This window comes from Spermophilus citellus, assembly GCF_964194105.1.
Source record: "Spermophilus citellus genome assembly, chromosome: 11".
NCBI classification, from domain to species: domain Eukaryota; kingdom Metazoa; phylum Chordata; class Mammalia; order Rodentia; family Sciuridae; genus Spermophilus; species Spermophilus citellus.
In genome coordinates, this window is record NC_138192.1 from 41,663,364 (window position 1) to 41,689,395 (window position 26,032).

General features: G+C 33.0%; 1 protein-coding gene across 2 annotated transcripts in view; it reads right to left on the minus strand.

The window, feature by feature from the left end:
* Nucleotides 1-26,032, minus strand: part of ZRANB3 (zinc finger RANBP2-type containing 3) — a 275,518-nt gene that overhangs the window by 235,288 nt on the left and 14,198 nt on the right. For both annotated transcript variants that reach the window (XM_081262030.1, XM_081262029.1), the window contains exon 2: nt 20,617-20,784. In XM_081262030.1, coding sequence (XP_081118156.1) covers nt 20,617-20,777 — 161 coding nt within the window. In that variant the 5' untranslated portion in view covers nt 20,778-20,784. The remainder of the gene's footprint in view (nt 1-20,616; nt 20,785-26,032) is intronic.

A 26,032-nucleotide genomic window follows, 5' to 3' on the forward strand; every position in this document is an offset into this window, starting at 1 on the left:
TGGCCCCCAGGTGGCAGTGTGGCCCAGAGCAGTAGACAAAAATTTCTACACAATTTTTAAAAACCCCTTTTATAAAGGAACCTCATAGCCTCATAGACAAATTCACTTATAAAAATTAATCTAAAATTTTACAATCATGAACAAAAAAGGTAGCTTCATCTCAGTTTTAACTAAAAATATGAATTCATGGAATGCTATATCACGTGTTTGACAACCAGCTATGGCCCTAAATTTCTTAAAAAGATTTGACTAAATCCTGAAATAGTTTCAAGAATATCTATAATTTAGTTTAAATATAGTTCAGAAATCATAAAAAACTTATAGTTAGGGCTGGAATTGTGGCTCAGTGGCAGAGCACTTGCCTAGCATGTGTGAGGCACTGGGTTTGGTTCTTAGCTCTGCGTATAAATAAATAAAATAAAGGTCAATTAACAACTAAAAAAATATGTTTTTAAAAAAATGTATAGCTAAATAAATGTCTAGATGTCAGAAGTTATTTGCTCTAAGTTATATATCTCTAAAAAAAAATAGGCAAGGATTTATATACATACCAGTGAGGTACCATAGACCCAGAAAACAAGACGCAACTTTCAAGAGCATTATTCTTGTCCAGAAACACACCACTCTCACAATCCCATTCATACACTGTGGGATATTGGCCATCTGCCAATATCTCTCTGCCTTCATGAGCCCCTAAGAACTGTGGCATTTTTTGTTCTACAGACCAAAGGATCACTTTACCTTCATTACATTTGTTGGCTTCCTCACATTCTAAGGATGCAATTAACCATTCACTCATACAGTGATTAATTTTAACTGGTATTAGAAACAGTAATATTCCTCTTGATGGACTTTGTTCTTATTCCCTAATTTTAGTTTCCCAATAGAAAAAAAAAAGGACAGGGGCGACATTTCTTATGCAGTTTGTCTTTATACATACAGTCCTCACTTAACATTGGGATCTCAATTACTATGTCTTCACTGTTAGAAAGAGTCCATTCTGTCCTCCATCTCTTTCACTTTCTGCAGTCATTCTGAAAGTCTGAAATTTCCAAAGTTGATTCATCTATTCATAAATATTTAAATACTAACTCATAATAATTAAATCTAATACTTTCTCAGTATCACTTCTGAACTGGACACTATGTTGTTATATGACTTACTTACAGTTTCAAGACTATGCCCATAATTGTAATGTTAGAATAGACGAAACAGATAGAACCTGAATTCAATTTGGCCAAAGCCCATGCTCCTTTTGCTCTATCCCTATGTTATTAAGTGTTTATCTGGACACAGATAGTCTCCAGAAAGGCCAGACTTTAAAGTCTTAAGTTTATTTCATTCAGTTATTTTCAGAATTCTCTCCCTGAGTGCAAATGCTTGCCTGTTCTCTTTCTCTTCCTTCCTCCCTCCCTCTCTCTCCCTCTCTCTCACCCATACACATATACACACAAAAAAACACAAAACAAAGGCCTTGTGAATATTAAATTTGACACAGAAAAATTCTAAGTGATAAATATGAAAAAATATTTAAAATATTATATTTTTATGAGTGTACTAACCTAATAAAAGTTAAAGACAACAAAATACAACATGTGGATCTCATGTGGATCTTGATTTGAATAAGCCAACAGCAAAAGGCACGTTTGATATAAGTGGGAAAATTTTAATATGGGCCAAATATTAGATACAATGAGGAATTACATTTTGTTAGCTGTGATAATGATGACATGATTATGAAAAAGTCCTTATTTGTTAGATACTTAAAAATGAAGTGTTCTGTCAAGCACAGTAGCACATACCTGAAAACCCAGTGACTCGGGAAGCTGAGACAGAAGGATTGCAGATTCAAAGCCAGCCTCAGCAACTTATCAAGACCCTCTCCCAAAATGAAAAATAAAAAGAGCTGGGGGAGTAGCTCAGTGGCAAAGCACCACTGGGTCCAATCCCCCATACCCAAAAGAAAAAAAACTGAAGTGTTTGTGAGTAACATGTTTTTTAATTTACTTTAAAATACTTGAGAGAAAGAAGTTTGTAGATAGGAACAAGGAACAGAACAATCAATAAATAATAGAATGTTCCTAATTATTAAAGCTGGGTAACAACTACATGGAGGTTCATTACCTTTTCTATATATATTTTTGTACACATTTGAAATTTTCCATAATAACATTTTTAGAAAAAATAAAAGGCAGTAAGTACTGTACTTTGTAAAATTTTTTCTCTAGTATACAATATTATATAACTGTGTTGTAAAACTAAGCTAAACCTAAAAATTCAATAAATATTTAGCTCTCCATATTTCTATACTGTGTTCTAAGCCTTTATCATCATATTTGTTTATAATCATCACTTCTTAATTAGTGTGATTTTAAACTTAGTATTAATTTTCATTCTTGCTGTGCAGTATGGTGTGTGTGTGTGTGTGTGTGTGTGTTTAGAGACAGAGAGAAAGAGGATAGTTATGTACATGTAACATGAATATTACCCAAAATGGAAATTTCAGAGAGGAAGGTGACTACAGGCAGAAAAAACCATTCTATATTAATTCTTTGGAAGCAGTTTCCCTAAGTCTAATTTGTTGTACTGATTAGTCTCTATTTGCTCCCTCTTACAGATTACCCCATTGTTGATTGATTTCAAACAGGGTTTGATCAAAGAAGGTACCAGCTAGAGATCATGGAGTAAGAGGAGAAAATGGTAGAGGAAGATCTGATAGTGACCAGGTCCCTCCAAAACCAAAAGGTGCTGCCTTCTGCCTGCTTTCCTCAGCTCCAATGCTTGCAGGGCCCCCTTGTTCTCTTAGATCCAGGAATGTTCATGACAGGCTGCTATTTACTTCAGGTTTCTTAGTGGCTCAAACTATTTGTTGGCTCTCTTAACCTCTGAGATAGGCCCTCACTCAGAATTGAATAATGAGGTAGAATTTTAAAAGAGAGTATTAGGAACTGGGGTGCATCTCAGTGATAGAGCACTTGCCTGAATTCAACCCTTAGTACCACCAAACACAAATATAAACACACACACATACATACATACACACACACACACACATGCACAAATCATGAAGATATGTGATGTTACAGACATGTGTGTATTATATACATATATATGTATACAGAAACATATGTATGTACATATTTCAAAACAAAGTATATCTAAATATATATACATATATGTTTAAGTATATACAAATATGTACAAATATTTAAAAACTGAAATTTTTGGAAAACTTGCTATCAAAATATAAAAAAAAACAACAGAGGGGCTGGGGATGTGTCTCAAGTGGTAGCGCGGTCGCCTGGCATGCGTGGGGCGCTGGGTTGATCCTCAGCACCACATAAAAATAAAATAAAGATGTTGTGTCCACCGAAAACTAAAAAATAAATATTAAAAAATTTCTCTTTCTCTCTCTTAAAAAAAACAGAAAATTATGTAAATCTCAAAGTGTACAGCCTCAGAAAATTTCAGAATATTCATGAAGTGAACACACCATATAAAGAACACCAAGTTCAAGAAACAGAACATTATAAACACTCTCGGAAGTCTCCCCTCTGGTCTCTTTCTGTCACAACACCAACCCCCCCCCCCAAAGCTCAGCCACTTCCTGACTCCTAACACCATAGATTAGTATGTTATATATAATTAATGTAAGTGGCTTAATATAAACTAGTATCTTATATATGTTTATAAAAGTGGATATATACAATTAATATATGTATGTATAACATGTACATCGATGTGTTCTATGTCTGGCTTTCAGAAAATAATATATTCCAAAGATTCATCAAATTGTTTTAGTAATTTGCCCATTCTCACTGATAAGTTTTCCGTTATGTAATATAATACAATTATTTGCCATTCTACAGTTGATCGACAACTGGGGCTCTATCATGAACAGTGCTGCTGCTATAAGCAATCTTGTAGTAAACATATATATGTACCTATATTACCAGGGAAAGGATTAACAGGTCTCAGAATACATTTGTTCATCTACAGGAGACATTGACAAGTTTTCCAAAGTAGTTGTGCCAATTTTCCCTTTTAACAAAACTATACAATAAGTTACAAATGTTTCATACCCTTAATTATGTATATATTATACATAATTGTTACAAATGTTTCATACCCTTAATTATGTGTGTATATATATATATATATATATACACACACATATATGTATATATATATACACATACACATATATATGTATATACACACATATATGTATACACACGTATATATATATCACCATTCTGGTGACTGTAATAGTTTCCTATGTTGCTCTTACATATATCTAATGGAAATGAGTATACATGTTTATTAATGCAACCTAATATTATTCCTCAATCTCATAAGCTATAGAATTGTAGATAAAAATTTCATGAAGTTATAGGTTTATATAAATTAAAAGTTTAACACAGATAAGGTTAACTATTAAAAAGTATATTGATAGAAGCATCAATGACACTTTTAGATACAGGCTGCCAGTTCTCTCTCTAGACCTTCAGACAGGGTTCCTTACTGTTACGGGAAAAGGCAAAACAATGGCATTATTCTACAATTCAATTGTCTGGAATGCCAAGATTTGGTTTCATATAGATTAGATGACTCAGGCTAAATATAATTAGTACATTTTTGTAAATTATAACTCTCAGGTTTTTACACCCATATTTGAGGTTCATTCATATTTTCAACTAATTATTCTTAGCTTATAAAATTGAGATGATTAGCATAGTAATTTATGCCCTAATATTAAAATGGTTTAACAAAGAATCTTTTTGTAGCAAAGGAGTGTCAAAGTTTTTGTTCACTGATGGGAAATTTAAATCTACCGTCAGCCAAACAAGTTTGAATTTTAACACTATAAAAAAGCAGCATATCCCGGGCTGGGGATGTGGCTCAAGTGGTAGCGCTCGCCTGGCATGTGTGCGGCCCGGGTTCGATCCTCAGCACCACATACAAACAAAGATGTTGTGTCCGCCGATAACTAAAAAATAAATATCAAAATTCTCTCTTCCTCTCTCATTTAAAAAAAAAAAGCAGCATATCCCAATGAGTAAGTAATATAATAGAAAGCTCTTCAATTTTAGGAGAGAAAAGAAAACAATGGAAGAAATTAAGCTGTCAGTAATACATTTAAAGAATACAAATTACTATAAAATCTTCCCTTATCTTCTTTGAAAATTCCTTAAATACCACAGTCTTTTCTTCCCCAAGGAGAGAGATAATTAAAACAAATTTTCTGTCAGAATTTCACGAGAAATGAAATACACTTTGAGAACAACATCTACACAAGGATGTGGTGCATGGTTATCAATAATATTTGAAAAAACCGAGATATCTTAAATATCTAAGTAACAAGAGGATAGGTTACCAAAAATATTAAATGTTTAAAAAATAAGCAGAGTACATAAACAGTGTTCTTTCCCAAGAAACAATACATGTCAAGGAAACAACAACAAAAATACAAAATTCAAAAGGACAGTTGCGAAGTGAGGGGGACATTCTTGTAGCTAAGTTAATAAATCCTTACAACAGCACAGAGGATAGGGAGAGTAGTGGCAGAGTATCTCCATGGTCCAGTCTGATTGCAGAAGCAGCAAGACTCACTGACAAACCATTTATGAAATAGAGTGAGACAGAGGAAGAGATGAGAGATTCTACCTAGTTACATATCCTGCAGTGCTAATTTCTTTTGACTCAGGAGATAACAGTCAAAACAAAACAATTATGTATTAAAAAATAGATATTATTCTAGAACATTGCTATTTTAGAACACTATCAACCAAAAGTTCACGTGTGAAACAATGGCCCAAGTTCAGAAGTGAAATGACTGGGTTGTGAGAGTCTTAACCTAATCAGTGCATTAATCTTGTGACAAGGAATATGCCTTTGGGGTATATTTTGTCCTTGTTTAGCAGAGCGCGCTCTCTCTCTCTCTACTTCCTGGTGCCAAGTCCTGAGATGCCTTCCTCTGCCACACTCTTGTGCCATTATGTTCTGCCTTAACTTTGGCCTCAAAGAATGGAATTGGCCATCTATAAAATAAGACCTCTGAAATGATGAGCCCCAAAATAAATTTTTCTCCTCTAATTGATTTTGTTAGGTCTTTTGGTCACAGCATCGACAAAAAAGTTTACTAGATTTAACAAGCCATGAAAAAGTCTTTAAGTGCTATAAATAAGAAGGAAAACAACCAAAAAAAAAAAAAGTTACCATGAAGCAAATAAAATTAAAATCTGAAGAAATACTCACCTTTTTAACAAAACCAAACAAAACAAACAAACAAAAAAAAAACATAAGACTGGGCTGGGGATGTGGCTCAAGCAGTAGCGCGCTCGCCTGGCATGCGTGCGGCCCGGGTTCGATCCTCAGCACCACATACCAACAAAGATGTTGTGTCTGCCAAGAACTAAAAAATAAATATTAAAAATTCTCTCTCTCTCTCTCTCTCTCTCTCTCTCTCTCTCTCTCTCTCTCTCCTCTCTTACTCTCTCTAAAAAAAAAAAAACATAAGACAGATGTGTAGGAGCTCTGGAAATTACAGTCAAAAACAGTGAAGAAATAAACTGTAAATTGATAGATCAGAGAAATAAAAAATATGGATAAATAAAAACCACTAAAACAAAGACAAAATTAAAGCAGAAGAGACAATAGCAACTACTAAAAACACATAGGTCTGAAAAGGAAATCTACAAAAGAATGACCAAAAAAAATCAAGAGATTTAAAGTAAAAATAAGTCACGGAAGAAAAAGAAAATAAAAATAAGAGAGATAATAGGCCAAGACAAATCAACAAATATAAGCATACTTGATATCTTCAGAGAAGAAAACCAAACTAAAAGAACTAAATACCATAAATAAAATTCAAAGAAATTCTTTAGAAATAAAGGAAAAAATGCAAAACACACATCCAGGAAAAAGAGACATATAAGGGTCAACACCAAGATATATGCTACTCCTAGAATGCCAAAATAGGTAGTGAGAAAAAGAATTGATCAGCACCCATAGCACAAGAGTTAATAACAAGAATCAACAAATGGGACTTACTTAAACTGAAAAGTTTTTTCTCAGCAAGAGAAACAATGAGAGGTAAATAGGGAGCCTACATCATGGGAACAAATTTTTACTCCTCACACTTCAGATAGAGCCCTAATATCCAGAGTATACAAAGAACTCAAAAAATTAGACAATAAGATAACAAATAACCCAATCAACAAATGGGCCAAGGACCTGAACAGACACTTCTCAGAGGAGGACATACAATCAATCAACAAGTACATGAAAAAATGCTCACCATCTCTAGCAGTCAGAGAAATGCAAATCAAAACCACCCTAAGATACCATCTCACTCCAGTAAGATTGGCAGCCACTATGAAGTCAAACAACAAGTGCTGGCGAGGATGTGGAGAAAAGGGTACACTTGTACATTGCTGGTGGGACTGCAAATTGGTGCGACCAATTTGGAAAGCAGTATGGAGATTCCTGGGAAAGCTGGGAATGGAACCACCATTTGACCCTGCTATTGCCCTTCTCGGACTATTCCCTGAAGACCTTAAAAGAGCATGCTACAGGGATACTGCCACATCGTTGTTCATAGCAGCACAATTCACAATAGCTAGACTGTGGAACCAACCCAGATGCCCTTCAATAGTTGAATGGATTAAAAAATGTGGCATTTATACACCATGGAGTATTACGCAGCACTAAAAAATGACAAAATCATGGAATTTGCAGGGAAATGGATGGCACTAGAGCAGATTATGCTTAGCGAAGCTAGCCAATCCCTAAAAAACAAATACCAAATGTCTTCTTTGATATAATGAGAGCAACTATGAACAGAGCAGGGAGGAAGAGTAGGAAGAAAAGATTAACATTAAACAGAGACATGAGATGGCAGGGAAAGGGAGAGAAAAGGGAAATTGCATGGAAATGAAGGGAGACCCCCATTGCTATACAAAATTACATATAAGAGGTTGTGAGGGGAATGGGAAAATAAACAAGGAGAGAAATGAATTACAGTAGATGGGGTAGAGAGAGAAGATGGGAGGGAAGGGGAGGGGATAGTAGGGGATAGGAAAGGTAGCAGAATACAACAGTTACTAATAGGACATTATGTAAAATTGTGGATGTGTAACCGACGTGATTCTGCAATCTGCATTTGGGGTAAAAATTGGGAGTTCATAACCCACTTCAATCTAATGTATGAAATATGATATGTCAAGAGCTTTGTAATGTTGTGAACAACCAATTAAAAAAAAAAGAATTGATCAGTACTAAGGAGGGAAAAAACTGGCAGCTCTCAGACAACCTACATGAGCAATAAAAGAAAGTGGGATTGAGGAATTTCTTACCCAGCCAATCTGTCATAGTCTAGTGAAGTCATTGAAAAACCATTTTTAGTCTTTTTATTTGTTTTTTCAGTGTTACAGAGAGAGGCTGGGACCCTGCACATGCTAGGTTAGTGTTCTACCAATGTTCTACTCCCATTGAAAAGACATTTTTAAAATGTAAGAAATTGAGAAATAGCTTCCCCATGGGCACTTGTTTAAAAATTAAATTAAATAGACAGCTTCCTCATGAACTAACAAGAGAACTGAAAACATGTCCACCAAAGGACTTGCCTAAGAATAGTAATATCAAATCATAGGAGCCTTAAAATAGAGCCAACTCAAGTGTCCATCAGCAAATGAATGAACAAAAATAATTGTGATATATTTAGAGATAAAACAATGTAAATGAACACTTTATGTTGAACAAGAGAAGTCAGACTTATATAAACTGCATGACTATTTTTAAAGTCCAAAACAGATAAAAATTAATATGTGGTACAATAAGGAATTATAACCTGCTGAATAAAATAGAAACCCATGAGTCCATACTGAGAATGGATGGATAATTGGATAAATGAATGGAGACAGAGAGAAGGGGGCAGGGAGGACGGAGGAATAGGGCAGTAGGGAGGGCTCTTCCTTAGAGTAAAATGCAAATCAATAAATCAGTATTTTATTCCCATCAAGACAAAAATTGGTTTGAGCAGAAATCATCTATGAATGCTAAATCCAAGAAGAAAAAATGGATAAGGAACAGCATACTTGCATGGCATCAAAACTGCCTCATTAGTTGTGTTACACAGTCAACAACTGTGAGAGGAGAAAATAGTAATTATATGGTGGAGAAACTGATCAAAACTGACCAGCAAGCAAAATTAACAATATAGCCAGTAAGGGGTTGAAGAGCTCAAAATAATGCCCCGAGAGGGACAGTATTTCAATCTTACTTATGAACTAATTCAGGAAGGACTGTGTAATCTAAACGTCATTGAGAAGAAACATTAATAACATAAATTGAGGTATGTTCTATAAAATAGACTGAACTATATTCTTAAAAAATGCTAGTGTCATGAGAGACTAAGAAAATGTCCCATACTAAAGAAAACAGAAACAAATCACTAAATGCAAAAAGTGATTCTGGACTGCATCTTCATTGTAAAAGGAAAAAAAAAATGTGTCTCATAAAGGACAATACTGAGACAATTAACAAATATAAGTATGTTATTCTATGAAAATAAAGTTCCTGAATTTGATGCCTGTTTTGTGATTTTTGAAAGATTATCAGGAACATTAAAGTAAACGAATAAAAGTAAAAATTCCTAAATTTGATAATTTTATCGTAGCTATGTAAGAGACTACCTTTGTTTTTTTTTAAAAATACAAACCATATTTGCAGACTGTAGTATTGCAGACTAAAGAAACATGACATCAATGGCCTACTCTCAAATGTTTTAGAAAAGTATCAACACTAACATAGATGAGTATAACTCTGTGACCTTGTATGGAGAGAAAGAATAATAAAGTAAATGTGGCAAAATGTTAAAAATTGGTGAATTTATGTAAAAGATATGTTATTTTTATATTTTTCTCATAACTTTTCTATAAGATTGAAATTACAAACAAACAGATTTTTAAAAAATAAGAGTACAAGGTAACTATGAGAAAAACTTTGGTGACAGAAGTCAGTTAAGTATTTGCCTAATTTAGATGAAGGCTTGATGAAAAAAGAAGCCTGCCTTGGGCTGATGGATATGTTCCATCTTATTCTGTATCTTTGAAAACACCATAGTACAACCTATCAGAAATCACTGAAATATACCCTAAAACCTATGCATTTTACTAAATTAAATTATACCTAATTTTTTAAATCCAAGAAGGAAACGTAAATCTATCATGAGGTGAAAACTGATCAAAACTCATAATCATAAGCCTCTCTGAAAAGGAATTTGGGATTTGATTTTGTTACGTGTGTAATCTGAGAAACTCCTAGCCAAGAAGAACTTAATTTTGTGAATCTTCCCTATGAGAATTTATCACTCATTTCAATCTCTTAAGGTTCCCACATGTTAAGATTACTTAATTATTAAAACATAATTTAATACATTAGCAAACACAATAGGAAAATTTTTAAAAGTAAAATAAGCCTCCAAAGGACTATAGATATACAAATAAGAATGTTCTAAATATTTACATAAATAAGAACAGAATTAAAACATGATAAGAAATAAAATATATAACCAGGCAGACTTGAGTTGGATATTCTAGGACTTAATAATACACTATCTGAAATTAAAAACAGAAAACAAAATGTCCCTATTCTCCAATTTCAAGAAAGGAAAGGACTGACTGTTCTTTGACATTAGCCAGCTAATCCCTAAATTATACACAAAAATTCAGCCAATCCCTAAGCACTCCTGTTTTGTTTTTTTTTTAAGCCACAGGGCTCCCCCAGAGCCTAATGCAATAGCAAATCTATTTTGTTTAGAGAGCCATGTCTAACAATACAATTCTCCTTCGCTCAGCAAGAATAATAATTGGGTGGTTTTTAGTTTCATATATATATTAAGTGATGGTCTCTTCCTTAATAGAAGTCAATAAATTAGCTGCAAATAAAATAAATAGTATTAGTAAACTGGAATATAGCTGAAAATAGATATATAATATATATGTAAACTACATATATATATATGCACATTGTGTAAATACCTAAATTATATATGAAATCTATATACAAATATATACAGATAGTGCACATGCAGAGAGAGAGAAAGGGAAAGATAGAGGTAGAAACACAAAAAAAGCAGATGAGATACAGGACACTGAAAAAAGGTCTAACATAAGAATAACTGAAGTCCAAGGAGATAAAGAATGTAATATAAATAACACTGAAATAGATAAAAACTAAAATTTTTCCAAAATTAAAAATTAATAATAACCAACAAACTCAAGAAGTATGAATGCAAAGAAAAATCACACCTAGGCACTTTTGGATAGTCAGATAAACATAAAATTTAAAAACATCTGGGATCGGGGGAGACCATTATACTAGAATTAAATATGTTCAAAACCTAAGAATAAATCTGATAATAAATATGTAAGATCATTTCTTTGAAAACTACAAAAACTTATTAAAAATTAAATAGTGGAGAAATAACTGAAATAAAGTAAGTGAAGAACAAATAATGAAACAATAATTCATGTTCACAAATTATCAACTCTATCCAATCTATTACAGATGTAATACAATTTTGATTCACAAACTTAGCTGAGACAATTTTGAAAGAAAATGAACCTGAAAAATTTATACTACCTGATGCTAACATATTTACTACAAAGCTACAGTAACTGAGAAGTATAGTACTAATACAAAGATTAAAAATAAAGAAAGGATTCAAAACTATACCATCCCATATTGTAGCCAATAGACATATATGGCTTTTCAAATTTAAATTTAAATTACTTAAAATTAGTCAAAATTAAAAATCCAGACCTTAATTGCACCAGCCACATTTTAAGAACTCATCAGCCACATGCAATTAATAGCATTAATTTGAACAATACATATACAGAACATTTCTATCATGGCAGAAAGTACCATTAGACAGCATTTGATTTGAAAGAGGTACTATAACATTACTTGATTTATGACAATGGTGATGCTATAATGCAGTAAAAGAAAGTCAGTCTTCTCAATAAATTGTGATGGATCAATTGGACATAAAAGTAAATTTAAAAAACAGATAATCAATCCTGACCCCTTACCTCGTACCATCTACGGAAATCAATTCCAAGTGGATTCTAAGTCTAATTAGTATAAAAGGTTAAAACAATAAACCTTTTAGAAGAAAACAGGAAATGTGCTTCATAACCTTACAGTAAACAACAATTTTTAAAATAGAATGTTAAAAGTGTCAAGCATAAAAATAATACTAATAACAATTATTTAAAACAACTTTAAAATTGAGAACTTCTGCTAATGAGAAGACATCATTAGGAGAGTGAAGAGGCAAGCCACAGTCTCAGAAAATTTATTTGCAATACATATACTTGACAAAAGACTTGTATCTAGAATATAAATCTAACAAACAACTTCTATAGAACAGAAAAAAACAGACAACCAAATAGAAAAAAGGGTAAGGCATGATTACGCATTTTAGGATGTACAAACAACCGATAAGCATATGAAATGATGCTTGTTCTCAGAGGAAAAAAACAAACAAAAAACCTCAAAGTGTATCATATATCACTACATGCCTATCAGAAAATTAAAATGAAAATAAAGATAATATAAAGCACTGATGAGAATAAGGAGCAATCAAAATTCTTATACACTGTTGATACAAGTATAAATTTGGTATAACCATAGTAGAAAATGTTCATAGCAATGTTATGGGTTGAATTCTATCCCCACAAAACTCCTATGTTAAAATTAAAACTCTAATTCCTCAGAATGTGACCTGATTTAGAGATAGGATCATGGTAGAGGTGATTAGTTAAGATAAAGTTATTAGGATTTGACCAGTGTCTACTATCCATACAAAAAAAGGGGAAATTTGGACCAAGAGACATAAATAGAGGGAAGACAATATGAAAAGAAATAGGAAGAAGACATCCATTTATAAGCCAAAGAAAGAGGCTTGGAAAAGATCTTTCCTTCACAGCCTTGAGAAGCCTCCAGAACAGAAAAATTTCTGTTGCTTAAGCCACAAGCCAAGGTTGTGGTACCTTTTTATAACATCCCTAGCAGATTTATATAAGCATTATCAACTAAAGTAGAATATATGCAGACCTTATGATCCAGCAATCCTTCTTCTTGGTAAGACAAATATCAGAATATGTATATGTGTATATGTGTGTGTGTGTATTTACCAAAATATTTGTATAAGAATGCTTATATCATGACTATTTGTTAAGAACCTAAAACCAGAAACAATCAAAATCATCAACGTAAAATGAATAAACAAATTTTGGTATAGTCACACAATGATATTTATAAGGCAATGAGAAAGAATATACTACAACCACATTCAATAACAAGGATTGCTCTCACAATGATGATGAGTGAAAGAAGATACACACAAAAGAACAGGTGACAACGTATTGCAATGAACAGGCAAAAGTGATCTGTGGTGATAGAATTCAGGACAGTGGTCCTTTGCAGAAGAGGGAAACAGCAGTAGCAGTGATTGGAAAACGACAAGAGGATGGTTTCTGGGATGCTGGCAATGTTCTTCTTCTTTATATTTTATTTTATTTTTTTTTTAAAGGGAGAGAGAGAGAGAGATTTTTTTTGAGAGAGAGAGAGAGAGAGAGAATTTTTTTTTAATATTTATTTTTTAGTCATCAGCGGACGCAACATCTCTGTTTGTATGTGGTGCTGAGGATGGAACTTGGGCCGCACGCATGCCAGGCGAGCGCGCCACCGCTTGAGCCACATCCCCAGCCCCTTTATATTTGTTTTTTGAAAAACATTGAACCTGGGAGCACTTTACCAATGAGCTACATGTATAAGGCCTTTTTATTTTTATTTTGAGATAGGGCCTCCCTAAGTTACTAAGGCTAGCCTCACACTTACAATCCTCCTGTCTTAAGCTCTGGAGTCACTGAAATTACAGGCATGTATCACCATGCCAGGCAACATTCTCTTTCTTGATCTTGGTAATGGCTGTACAATGAAAATTCCTCAAGTTATACATACATGATCTGTATATCTTTCTCCATGTAAATTATACATTAATAATGAAAAGTACTTTAAAAACTGAATAGGTGGATTAAACAGCAGATTAAACCAGCAAATCATGAACTATAATAGAGAACTTTAAAAACAGCATAATGTACAGATGATATAGACATTAATGGAAGCATGTGATAGAGTAAAAATGACAAATATAAGTCTAATTGAAATTTCAGAAAAAGACAAAGTAGGAAAGAAATAATATTTTAAAAGTTAATACCTGAGAATTTCCTAGAATCAACAGACAAAAATCTCAGGTTTAGTCCTACACAGGATAAGTAAAAAGAAAACCAGACTGAATAAACTATAGTGAAATCGTAGAACTTCAAAGACAAAATCTTAAAGTCGGATGAAGGAGCAAAAATTAGACTGATTGCTTTTACTTGTTTGAAAATTTTTAAACTCACAAGAAAACCCAAAAAGAAAACACTAAACAGCAGGCCTGATGGCACATACCTATAATTCCTTTGACTCAGGAGGCTGAGGCAAGAGGATAACAAGTTTGAAGCCAGCCTCTGAAACTTAGCAAGGCCCTGACTCAAAATAAATAATAAAAAGAACTGGGAGTATAGTTCAGTGGTAAAGTGTTCCTGGATTCAATCCTCAATACCAAAATAATAATAATAATTATCATCATCATCATCATCATCATCATCATCTAAATACATTCATCATGATCATCTAAATACATTCACCAGATTATACCATTTACCAGATTATACCGCTAAACAATTAATACCCTCATAGATTACCTCACTAAGAATATAGTCATCAGATCATACCACTCATCAGAGTTACACTATTAACATCTTGGCTTATCACTCAAAATTTCTTTAAATATATACATGTCTTTCTTTTAGGAAAAATGTAGAAAGAAAACTGCATGTAGTATGATAATTCATCCCAAAATTGTTTATCATGAATTTCTCAAGAACAGGCTTGTATTCAATCACAACACAGTTACCTCATCTAAGATAGACAACATTAATAATATCATCACAATAGAGTGCAGATTTAAACTTTTTCAGTTATCCAGAAAACATTCTGTAAAGCTTTTCTGCTTACTGATCCAGGATCTAATTAAGATTCATATATTACTTTCAGATGTTGTAGTTGTTAGGTCTGTCTCAATTTACAATATACTCACTGTTTCCTTTTTTTTTTTTTCTTTTCTTTTTTTTTTTTTTTTTTTTTAAGGACACTGAATCCTTTAAAGAGTCCAGGTCAGTTGTCCTGAAAAAAAGGTCCTCCATTCTGGATTGGATTGAACTATTATCTCATGATTATCAAGTCAAATATTTCCATTAAGAATGACACATAGGGACTGGGGATTTAGCTCAGTTGGTAGAGTGCTTGCCTCTCATGCACAAGGCCCAGGATTCAATGCCTAACACCACAAAAATAAATAAATTAATTAAATAAAGGTATGCTGTCTACAATTACAAAAAAAAAAATTAAAAAAAGAATGACACACAGATAATGTTATGTCTCTCCTGTGCACTGCATTATGCATGTGGTTGTCCTACCATTAGCAATGCCAACTTTGACAATTTTATGATTTTTTTTCCTTTATAATGAATAAACCATCTATAGGAGGCTGATGTGATGATACATACCTGTTATCTCAGCAATGTGGGAGGCTAAGGCAGTAGGATTGCAAGTTCAAAGCCAGCCTCAACAAATGAGCAAGATAATGTTTCAAAACAAAAAAATGAAAAGAACTTGGATATAGCTCAGTGGTAAAGTGCCCCTGGGTAATCCCCAGTACCAAAAAAGAAAAAAATATACAGGGTGGTATTTGAGACCAAAAACACACTTGGCAATTATGAAAGTCAGAAGAAAGTTGAATACAATTTTCAAAGTGCTAAGAAAAAAAATAACTATTAAAGCAGACCTGAACTACCAACTAAAATACCATTTAAAAATTAAGATCTACCCTGAAATTATGTGAAAGTCCCATCAAAAATAATAATAATAATAATGGTTCTACCCTAGTCAGAAGAAATTATTTCCAATGATATTATAGATCTTTGGTAGGTAAATTACATAACTAAATAATAAGCTATTTCTTGAAATAGCAACTTTATTGCCTCTATTATGAAATATAAATATTTAACTTCTATTCAATTCCTTTCTGTTCTCTCAGTTATTAAAATTGTTATTAATTATTCTTTAGTTCCCTTTGTAACTATAAACATTATAAAAATGTGTACATAAATATATATTTTATTATATCAAATTAAGACACCAACCCTTGATCTAGCACTAATGTTAAGACATGGTTATTAGCACCCTCACCACTCCTTTTCAAATTGTGCATCTATAATTTTTTTATTAGAGTTTAATGATTATACATGTAGTTGGGTTCATCCTAACAACTTATTCCTGCATAGAAATCAAGTTCAGTTCATGATTCCTCTTTTTCCCTTCCCCTTTTCCCTTCCACCCTCACCCCCTCCCATTCTCCTTCCTCTACTCAACATTCTTTTGCTATTAATTTGTATTTTATTAGTTTTTTAATATATTCCTATCCTTCCCTCCCCCTATCCTTACTCTAGCTTCCACATGTGAGATAAAACATTCAACCTTTGAGTTTCTGAGTTTGGCTAATTTCATTTAGCATATTATATTCCATTTCCATCTATTTACCAGCATTATTTGCCAAATAATGTAATAAAAAATCTCCACTATCATGTTGTCAAGAAAGAAATAACAGCCAGGCGAGGTGGTGTCCGCCTGTAATCCCAGCAGCTGGGAGGCTGAGACAGGAGGATCACGAGTTCAAAGCCAGCCTCAGCAAAAATCGAGGTACTAAACAACTCAGTGAGACCCTGTCTCTAAATAAAATACAAAATAGGGCTGGGGATGTGGTTCAGTGGTCAAGTGCCCCTGAGTTCAATTCCTGGTACCCTCCCCCCCCCAAAAAAAACAACAATTCTAACCCAAACAAAGATCAAATGAATGGAAGTTCTTTAAAATGAATGAATTTAGCTTTATAAACAGCTTATTTCTTATTTTCCCGTTTTGCTACATATATTCACATTTTGTTAGGACTGGTTAACTGTCTAAGTACAAGTGTTTAGAAATTAATAAAACTAGATTAAGAAAAAGAGAATAGACATTTTATTTGAGCATCATGAAAATCTTAATTCAATGCAGCAACTGAATCTCAAGTATAAATTGTTAAAGAGCATGACCAACACATCCAAGAGAGTAAGTGACCCACAATTTAATAAAGTCTGTCTGACCCTAAAACCTGGTTTGTTTCTTATGTCTTTTTGACAATCCCACAGACACAAGTATGAACTACCTAAAGAAGCTAAAGACTGTCAAGCAACAGTTTAAGATGCCATATGTGACTGAAATCTTCAGGAATTTGAGGGCTACATATATTGTAAATATAGAATGTTCTAACTCCACAAAAGCAAAGTGAATCTACAAGAGTGATATCTAGGATGGAAATATTGGCAGGATGCAGGTGAAAGATGAAAAGTACCAGATATATAACCTTAGGTATCAATATCTGTAAATACAAATGCATAACAAACTACTAATACATGAAAAAACAGATTAATCTAAATAAGATTTAAGTGAATGAAGTCGTCTTTCAAAAACAGGAAATACTTTATCATTCCATTCACGTGAAATTCTAGAACATGTAAAACAAACCTGTTTTAAAAAACATCAAAGATCGAGGCTGGGGATATAGCTCAGTTGGTAGAGTGTCTGCCTTGCATGCACAAGGCCCTGGGTTCAATCCCCAGCACCAGAAACACAAAAACAAAAAACATCAAAGATCAATGGTGGAATATAAGTGTGGGTATTGGTGAAAGGAAGCGAGGAAAATTTTATATGATGGTGGGTTTGAGTTATACAAGTATATTCATTTGTCAAGGTTTGTGCATTTCATTAATTTAACCTCAATAAAAAACTAAATAAATATGAACTATAAATTAATCATATATATATATATATACACACACACACACACACACACACACACACACACACACATACTTAAGTATTTAGGGGAAACATAAGGTGTACAATTTACTATACACAAATAAAATGAAAAAAAAAAGATGAACTGATTTGAGAAAAAGATAAAGTAATAGATAAATGGTCTACCAAATGTCTACACTTTTTTAAAAAAGTAGTTTTGGTACTTGTGTATGGACAGCATGCCTTTATTTTATTTGTTTATCTTTATGCGGTGCTAAGCATTGAACAGTGCCTCACACATGCCAGGCAAAGCCCTTTGCCACTGAGCTACAGCCCCAGCCCCAAATGTTTACTCTTTCAACATTGCTTAATGTTTAAAATTTTCATCATAAATATTGGGGAGAGCTCTGCTTCCTGGTTATTATGTCCTGATCTGGTTTCCTCTGCTGTACCCTTCAGCCAAAATGTTATTCCTTACTAGGGCCCAGAGTTAGGGACTTGGCTGACCAAGGACTGAACCTCTGAAACCTCTGTGAGCAGAGTTTCCCAAAGGCTTCATTAAAACTCTGAAAAAAGATTGAAAGCAAAATCAATGAGAATCTATCAGTCTTCTAAGTCAATCATTAAAGAAACTAACCAAAATATAAAATAATGGAAGTCTTCTCAAAACATATTTGTTGGTAGAAGAATTAGTTTTATAAAATACGTTCACATAAAATGAGCAAATGGTTATTTTAAATGCAATAAGTAACTTTTTAGGGTTTTTTGTGATGCAATGATTATTTGTAGATATAATCTATATAAATAAATGTCCTAGAGGCCCTCAATAATTTTTTAGTGTAAAAGTGTTCTGAGCTTTTATACATTACAAAAGAGAATGATGATATTTATCTCTGGAGTTCCTGGGAAGATTATATAATATACTTACAAAGCACTTTGTGAACATGAGTACACATCATAGTAATAGATGCTATACTAATTAGCATTAATTTTGGAAGGGTCAAAGATTTTGACTCCCAGTGGAAATAATTCAAATTAAGCTTATGGTTTCCTTCTCTCTTTGCAGATCCTTCAATTATTAGTGGCAGCTGGGGAAGTGATAATCAGCTGGCACAGTTGTGTGTATGTCATAGATTTTCATTTTTCTTACAGTTTAAAAGGTACATGGTTCTATCAGGCTATAGAGTAAAATGTGCTTTTATAAGAGTCATTTAAACTTTTTTTTTAGCTTTATTTTATTTTTTATTTTCATGTGATGCTGAGGATTGAAGCCAGTGTCTCACATGTGCTAGGTGAGTCCTCTACCACTGAGCCATAACCCTAACCCCTAAACTTTTAATCTAGTTTGTTTTCAGTCAGAATTGTTTCCTTTTGTTATTATTAAAGGGCCAATTATTTGTCTAGGTATTCTAGATAAAAAGTAAAAACAAGTTTCTTTCCTTGAAGATCGTGTGATGTAATAAAGGAAATATGCATATTAAAAAATAAATGAATAAAATATAGAGAAGAAAGAATATAATACATGTGACTACAGAACTATGACAATACTATCCTTAAAAATATAGAAAACCAGGGGCTGGAATTGTGGGTCAGAGGGGGAATGCTCGCCTCACATGTTGAGGCACTGGGTTGGGTCCTTAGCACCACATAAAAATAAAATAAAGATATTGTGTCCACCTATAACTAAAAAACTAAATATTAAAAAAAATAGAAAACCATGCAATATCTCAATGTTATGAAAGAGATATACACCTATTTTCAAGTTTGAAAAAAGTAAAGAAATACAGGCAGTAATATAAGGTACAAGCAAGACACAAGCAGAGGTTGCTAATTTAAGATGAAAAATGAAATGAACAAAAATGTAATGAAGACTAGGTAAATATAAAAAAGTAATACATTCTAGAAAACTGTTAATATATGTGATGCTGAGAATATCTAGTAATTCAAATAATTAACCTGTTTTGTCCCATCATCCCACATGTAGAACACAAAAACTTAAACATACTACATTGTATATCTACGTAAAATAGAAAATTGGACATAGAACTATATTATACTATAATTGTAATATCAATATAATAATAAACTCTAAATTATGATTTCTAACTTATTTTAATGCACCTGTGTCAATTTTTTTGAAATACAGAATTAAAAACTTGGGATTTAATGGGTTAAGGTAACCAAACATACTTTTTTTTTGAGGTACTAAGGATTGAATTCAGGGTACTTTAACACTGAGCTATATCTTCAACTCATTTTATTTTTTATTTTTGAGACAGGGTCTCAGAAAGTTGCCTAGGTTGGCCTTGAACATGAGAAGGCTGGCCTCAAAACTGCAATCCTCCTGCCTCAGCCCCCCAAGTTACTGGCATTACAGGGATACCACAACATCCAGTCAAACATATTTTCTAGAGTTTAGAATATATTCAGTATCTTCCAACCTGAGTATAAGTCAATCATAGTAAATGGATGAAGCTAATTTACTCAGAATCAATTTTATTAAAGAAAGACTATGGGTACCTGAAAAAAATAGTTTGAACACAGCTTGTTTTTTACACTTGGCAGGAATATAACATTTTTAGCATGTCTGAAAAAGTACTTTACCTGCCCTGTCTTCCGAGGGCAAAAGTGATGCCATCTTTCTGGAATGGAAGCAGTTTTGTTCTTAGTTTCTCAGGCAAAAAATCCAGTTGTTGATAGTATTCATTTGTTAAGCAAGAAATCTGAGGATTATGAGACTTTTTTATGTTCTGAACTTTAGGCATGATGATCCTATAAATAAAGAAACCACAAAAAAGGAAGGATAGGGGAAACAGATTTACTAAGTGTTACGATAGAATCAAACATGGGTAATAATATTATGGTACTTACAAATAGCTTTGATATACCATCTACATAGATATAGAAAAGTTAGGTTGTGTTTCCAGAGTAAGTTACTAAGAAAAGTCAAAGTACTAAGTTAAAAAACAATTACTTGCACTTGCTAGAAACTGAGCACCCTCAGTTTCATCTTGAGCCATAATATAGCCATACCCCTCTTTCATAAAATAAATGTTCTAAAAATTATAAAATCAACTAGATTTTTACAAATTGAATAATTTTAAAAACAAAGGATAAATGTACTATAAAATACTGCTTTTATAATTGACTCTTTTATACATATACATTTTCATATCATATTAGATATTCTAAGAATGGGGCAAATCTACATTTAAAAAATTATAAAATACAAAGACCTTAACTCCAAACTTATAGTAATTAAATTAATTCAACATTGCTAAATGAAATTTATTTTTAAAAATTAAAATTAATTCTAAAAGTCAGCTAATTTTACAGTATAAAATCTGATTAGCACCTTCCTCACTCACTGGGTGTCCACAAATATAATTTTCTACCATATCAAAATTTCATATATCTGTAAATTCTTAGAACTCTGAAAGACAAAGTCCTTTTAAACCACTATGCTATAATGCTTCTCTAATAATATTTCATATTCAGGTGCATCACTGTTTATAAATAATCTCATTCAACTTTTTAAAGAAGCTTACTTTTCATGTGATGGTCACTTAAAGACTTGTAAAACTTTAAGTCCTCTCCTCCCTCAAACGTAACTAATTTCTAACTCTACTAAGAATCTTAAGAATTAAATAAGTTTTATTTACTAAAAACAAATAGGTACTACATTTCATGATCTGAAGAATTAAGGCTCATACCATCACAGGGCTTACATTTTTGAAGGAGTGATTGAAGTAAATAAATAAACAAGATGATTAATTATATCATAGCAGAAATATTACAGGGAAGTTAACATGCAAACAGCCATCTGAGGAAGGCTGAGAAGAGGTCCATCTTAAGAGGTAAGGTTTATCCTATAGTCTGAAGAATGTAAAAGTCAACCAGGTTCAAAATTAAGAGAAAAGCACTCCTGACAGAGAGCATTAGTGCAAAGACCCGGAGTCAAGAAAGAGCCTGATATTTTCAAGAAACAGAAAGGAAGCCTGGCATGGTGGTGCATGCCTGTAATTCTGGTATCTTGGGGGCTGAGGCAGGAGGATCACAAGTTCACAGACAGCCTCAGTGAGTTAGTAAACCCTAAAAAACTTAAGTGACCCTGACTCAAAACAAAAAATGAAAAGGGATGGCGGATGTGGCTTAGGGGTTACAAGCTGCTGGGTTTAAACCCCAGTTTAAAAAAAAAAATGAAGTAAAGTATGCTGGGGCAGTGGTAGTGTTTGTCTACTATTTGCAAGGTTCTGGTTTTGATTCTCGGTACTGCAAAAAAAAAAAAAAAAAGAGAGAGAGAGAGAGAATGAATAAATGGAATGCAAATGTGCTGTTCAATACATCATTAGCCACATGTGGCTACTTATTTTATTTTTTTTAATTTATTTAAAATTAAATAAAATAAAAATTCAGGCCAGTTATACTAGTTGCTTCAAGTGCTCAACAGTCACAGTGGCTATTAGCTACCATATGAAACAGTGCATATAGAGAACATCTCTATCTACTGAAAGGTCTATTGGACAGCACTTACTATAGATTTTTAAGCAGTGGAATGCCACAGTCGGTCTTAAATTTCAAAAACTACATGTGGAGGACAAAGACACCAATAGGAGGGCAAGGAATGAATGTCCCTACAGGATTTGGTCAGTCACTAAGGCTCCCTCTGCTTCAGTAGGCAAGTGGAATTGAAAATTGTATATATATATATATATATATATATATATGACTCAGGTCTATATGAATTATCTTCATAAACACCAATACATGGACATTCTTAGAACCCTCTCAACAACACCTACAACAAAACTGAGCAAACAGATAATGTTTCAAAAAGGGGAAGGTATAGAAGCAAAAAACCTATTACAGGCTACAAAGGACAAGGCAAAATGATCTTTACTGGGGCTGGGGTTGTAGCTTGGTGGTAGAGCACCTGCCTAGCATGTGTGAGGCACTGGGTTTAACACTCAGCACCACATAAAAATAAATAAATAAAATAAAGCTATTGTGTACATCGATAACTGAATTTTTATTTTTTATTTTTATTTTATTTCATTTCATTTTATTTTATTTTGGTATTGGGGACTGAACTCAGGGGCACTTGACCACTGAGCCACATCCGCAGCCCGATTTTGTACTTTATTTAGAGAGAGGGTCCCAGTGAGTTGCTTAGCTTTTGCTGAGGCTGGCTTTGAACTCACGATCCTCCTACCTTAGCCTCCCAAGCTGCTGGGATCAGAAGCATGTGCCACCATGCCCAGCTCAACAACAACAAAAAATTTTAAATAAAATGATCTTTATCAGTGAAATGGAGAGATTTGGGAACTGTATCAGACATAAAGCAAAGGGGACTTGGTGATAGAGTACATGTGGAGAATAAGAGAAATGTGGGATCAAGATGTACACAACAGCAATGGAATCAGTGATACAGAACACTACAATGACTATAGAAGAAATGAATTGGGGGAATCAATAAATCTTTTAGAAATACATAAAATTTGAGAGACTACAAAATATGAAAAGGAAATATCAAGTAGGCTTAAAAAAATCTATGAAACTAGAATTCATATAGGAAAGTCATGGAGGCTTAACACAAGAAATATCAGTCAGCCTTATAGCTAATGAATTTGCTAATCAGATATGTCCATTTTGAACTTTAACAGAAAAAAGTCAAAACTCAAAGGAGCAAAGATTAAGTGAAATCCATTTTGGCAAGGTAACAGCAGGATAAAGAGTCATGTCTACTTTCTAGAAGTAAGAGTTCAGAAGCATTATTCAGAATCAATCAGATATAAGATACAACAAGAAGGAAGCTTAAAAAATACAAAAAAAAAAAACTATTTTACTGTCTATTATCCTTGTTCAAGAAGACTACTTTTTGCTTTGTTTACTTTGTAAAAACTTTCATGGACATTACATGAAAAATACCTGCTACATTGAGGTCTCTTTGTAATCAGTACAATTTATGTTGTAAGGACTGGCTAAGGTACTACATTTGTAAAAATAAACAAGAAGCTAAAGTTACCATTAAAAAAGTTACAAATGGGGCTGGGGATGTGGCTAACGTGGTAGCGCAGTCGCCTGGCGTGCGATCATCCCGGGTTCAATCCTCAGCACCACATACAAACAAAGATGTTGTGTCTGCCGAAAACTACAAAATAAATATTAAAAAATTCTCTCTCTCTCTTAAAAAAAAAAGTTACAAATAAGATTTTTTAAATTATTCAGTAAAAAATGAAAGAAGTCTAAAGTAGTATGAAAATGTTCAAAGAAAATTTCAATTGAGTTTCAGATTATATTGTGACTTGCTGATGATGATTCAAACACGTGTCCAGATGTATTAAAAAAACAAACAACAACAACAACAAAAAAAAAACTAAGAGCTGGGGTTGTGGCTCAGTGGCAGAGCACTTGTGAGGCACTGGGTACGATCCTCAGCACCACGTAAAATAAATAAATAAGCAGAATAAAGATATTTTTAAAAAATTTAAAAAACTAAAATTATGTTATATTTAATAGAACATAAATGTTTTGTTAATAATAAAATAAAATAATATTTAAATGCTTTTTTCCATTTATACTACTATCCAAACTATTAAAATTATATTATCGCCTGGGTGGTGGTACAAGTATGTAATCCCAGCTACTCAAGATATTGAGACAGATGTGACAAATTCTGGGCCAGCCTTGGCAAGTTAGGGATGGGGAGCATGAGCGGAACAGACGAATTCTAGATAGGGCAGAGGGGTGGGAGGGAAAGAGAGGGATGAGAGAGAAAAGGAGGGGGTCAGCAAGGATGGTAGAATGTGATAGAGATCATAATCCAAGGTACATGTATGAAGACACAAATTGGTCTCAACATACTTTATATACAACCAGATATGAAAAATTGTGCTGTATATGTGTAATATGAATTGTAATGCATTCCGCTGTCAATTTTTTAAATAAAAAAATAAAATAACAGTGACAATAATTGCACATCCCTTTCTAATCATGAAAACTGGAGAATTTAGTTCAGCAATTTGGGGGAAAAAATATTTTATTCAATGTATACTAATTTACTTTTTCTAAAGATGAGAGAAGGCTATCAAAAGGGAACCAGCAATATAATTTTTAATACCATGCTATTAAAATTAGGAAAACAACTATCAGCTAGGGAAATTTAATCAAAGAGAAATCTAGTCAAACTCATTTTCTAACCCCTTAATAAGCAACACTTGGAAATGAAGGAAAGTTTTTATTTTCAATCTTTTTTTTGTGGAGGCCAGTTTAAAGATGATAGAACACAGGTATGCTTTGCCACTGAGCTACATCCCTAGTCCTTTTTATTTTGAGACAGGGTCTTCCTAAGTTGCTGAGAATTTCACTAAATTGATGAGGTTGGCTTCAAACTTGCAAAACTCTTGCAGCCACCTCCAGAGTTGTTGGGATTCTAGGTATGCACCACTGCACTGTTTTTATGTTCAATTTCTAAGATCAAGATGGTGATCAATTTGGAACAAAGTAAATTCAATTTTAATTCACTGACTCTTAAATAAATAGTAGAGTTGTACTGAGAAGTATCAGATATTGTTAAAATATACTACCAAGAAATTTACTGTGAAAATAATAAGCAAATGGATGGTCAGGGAAATTATGTACTTTGAAGAGATAAATTTATTTTTATTTTTGAAAATGATAATTTACTGGAAGAAATCAATTTACTGGAGAAGAGACACAAAAAATAAACAAACTAGAACATTCAACATAAATGCACAAAATTAAAGAAATGGAAAACAAACTAGTGGTTGCCAGAGATGAAGGTGCGGCAGGACAGAAGGGGTTGTGGCTATTAAAAGACAACATGAGGGATGCTTGAGGGATGGAATTATTCTTTACTTGACTATATCAATATAATAAATGAGATATTGTATTATTTTTACAAGATATTACCTTTAAGGGAAAGTAGGTAAAAGGCACTCCCCCTGTGCATTATTTCTTACAAATGCCTGTAAATTTACAACAATCACATAATAAAAAG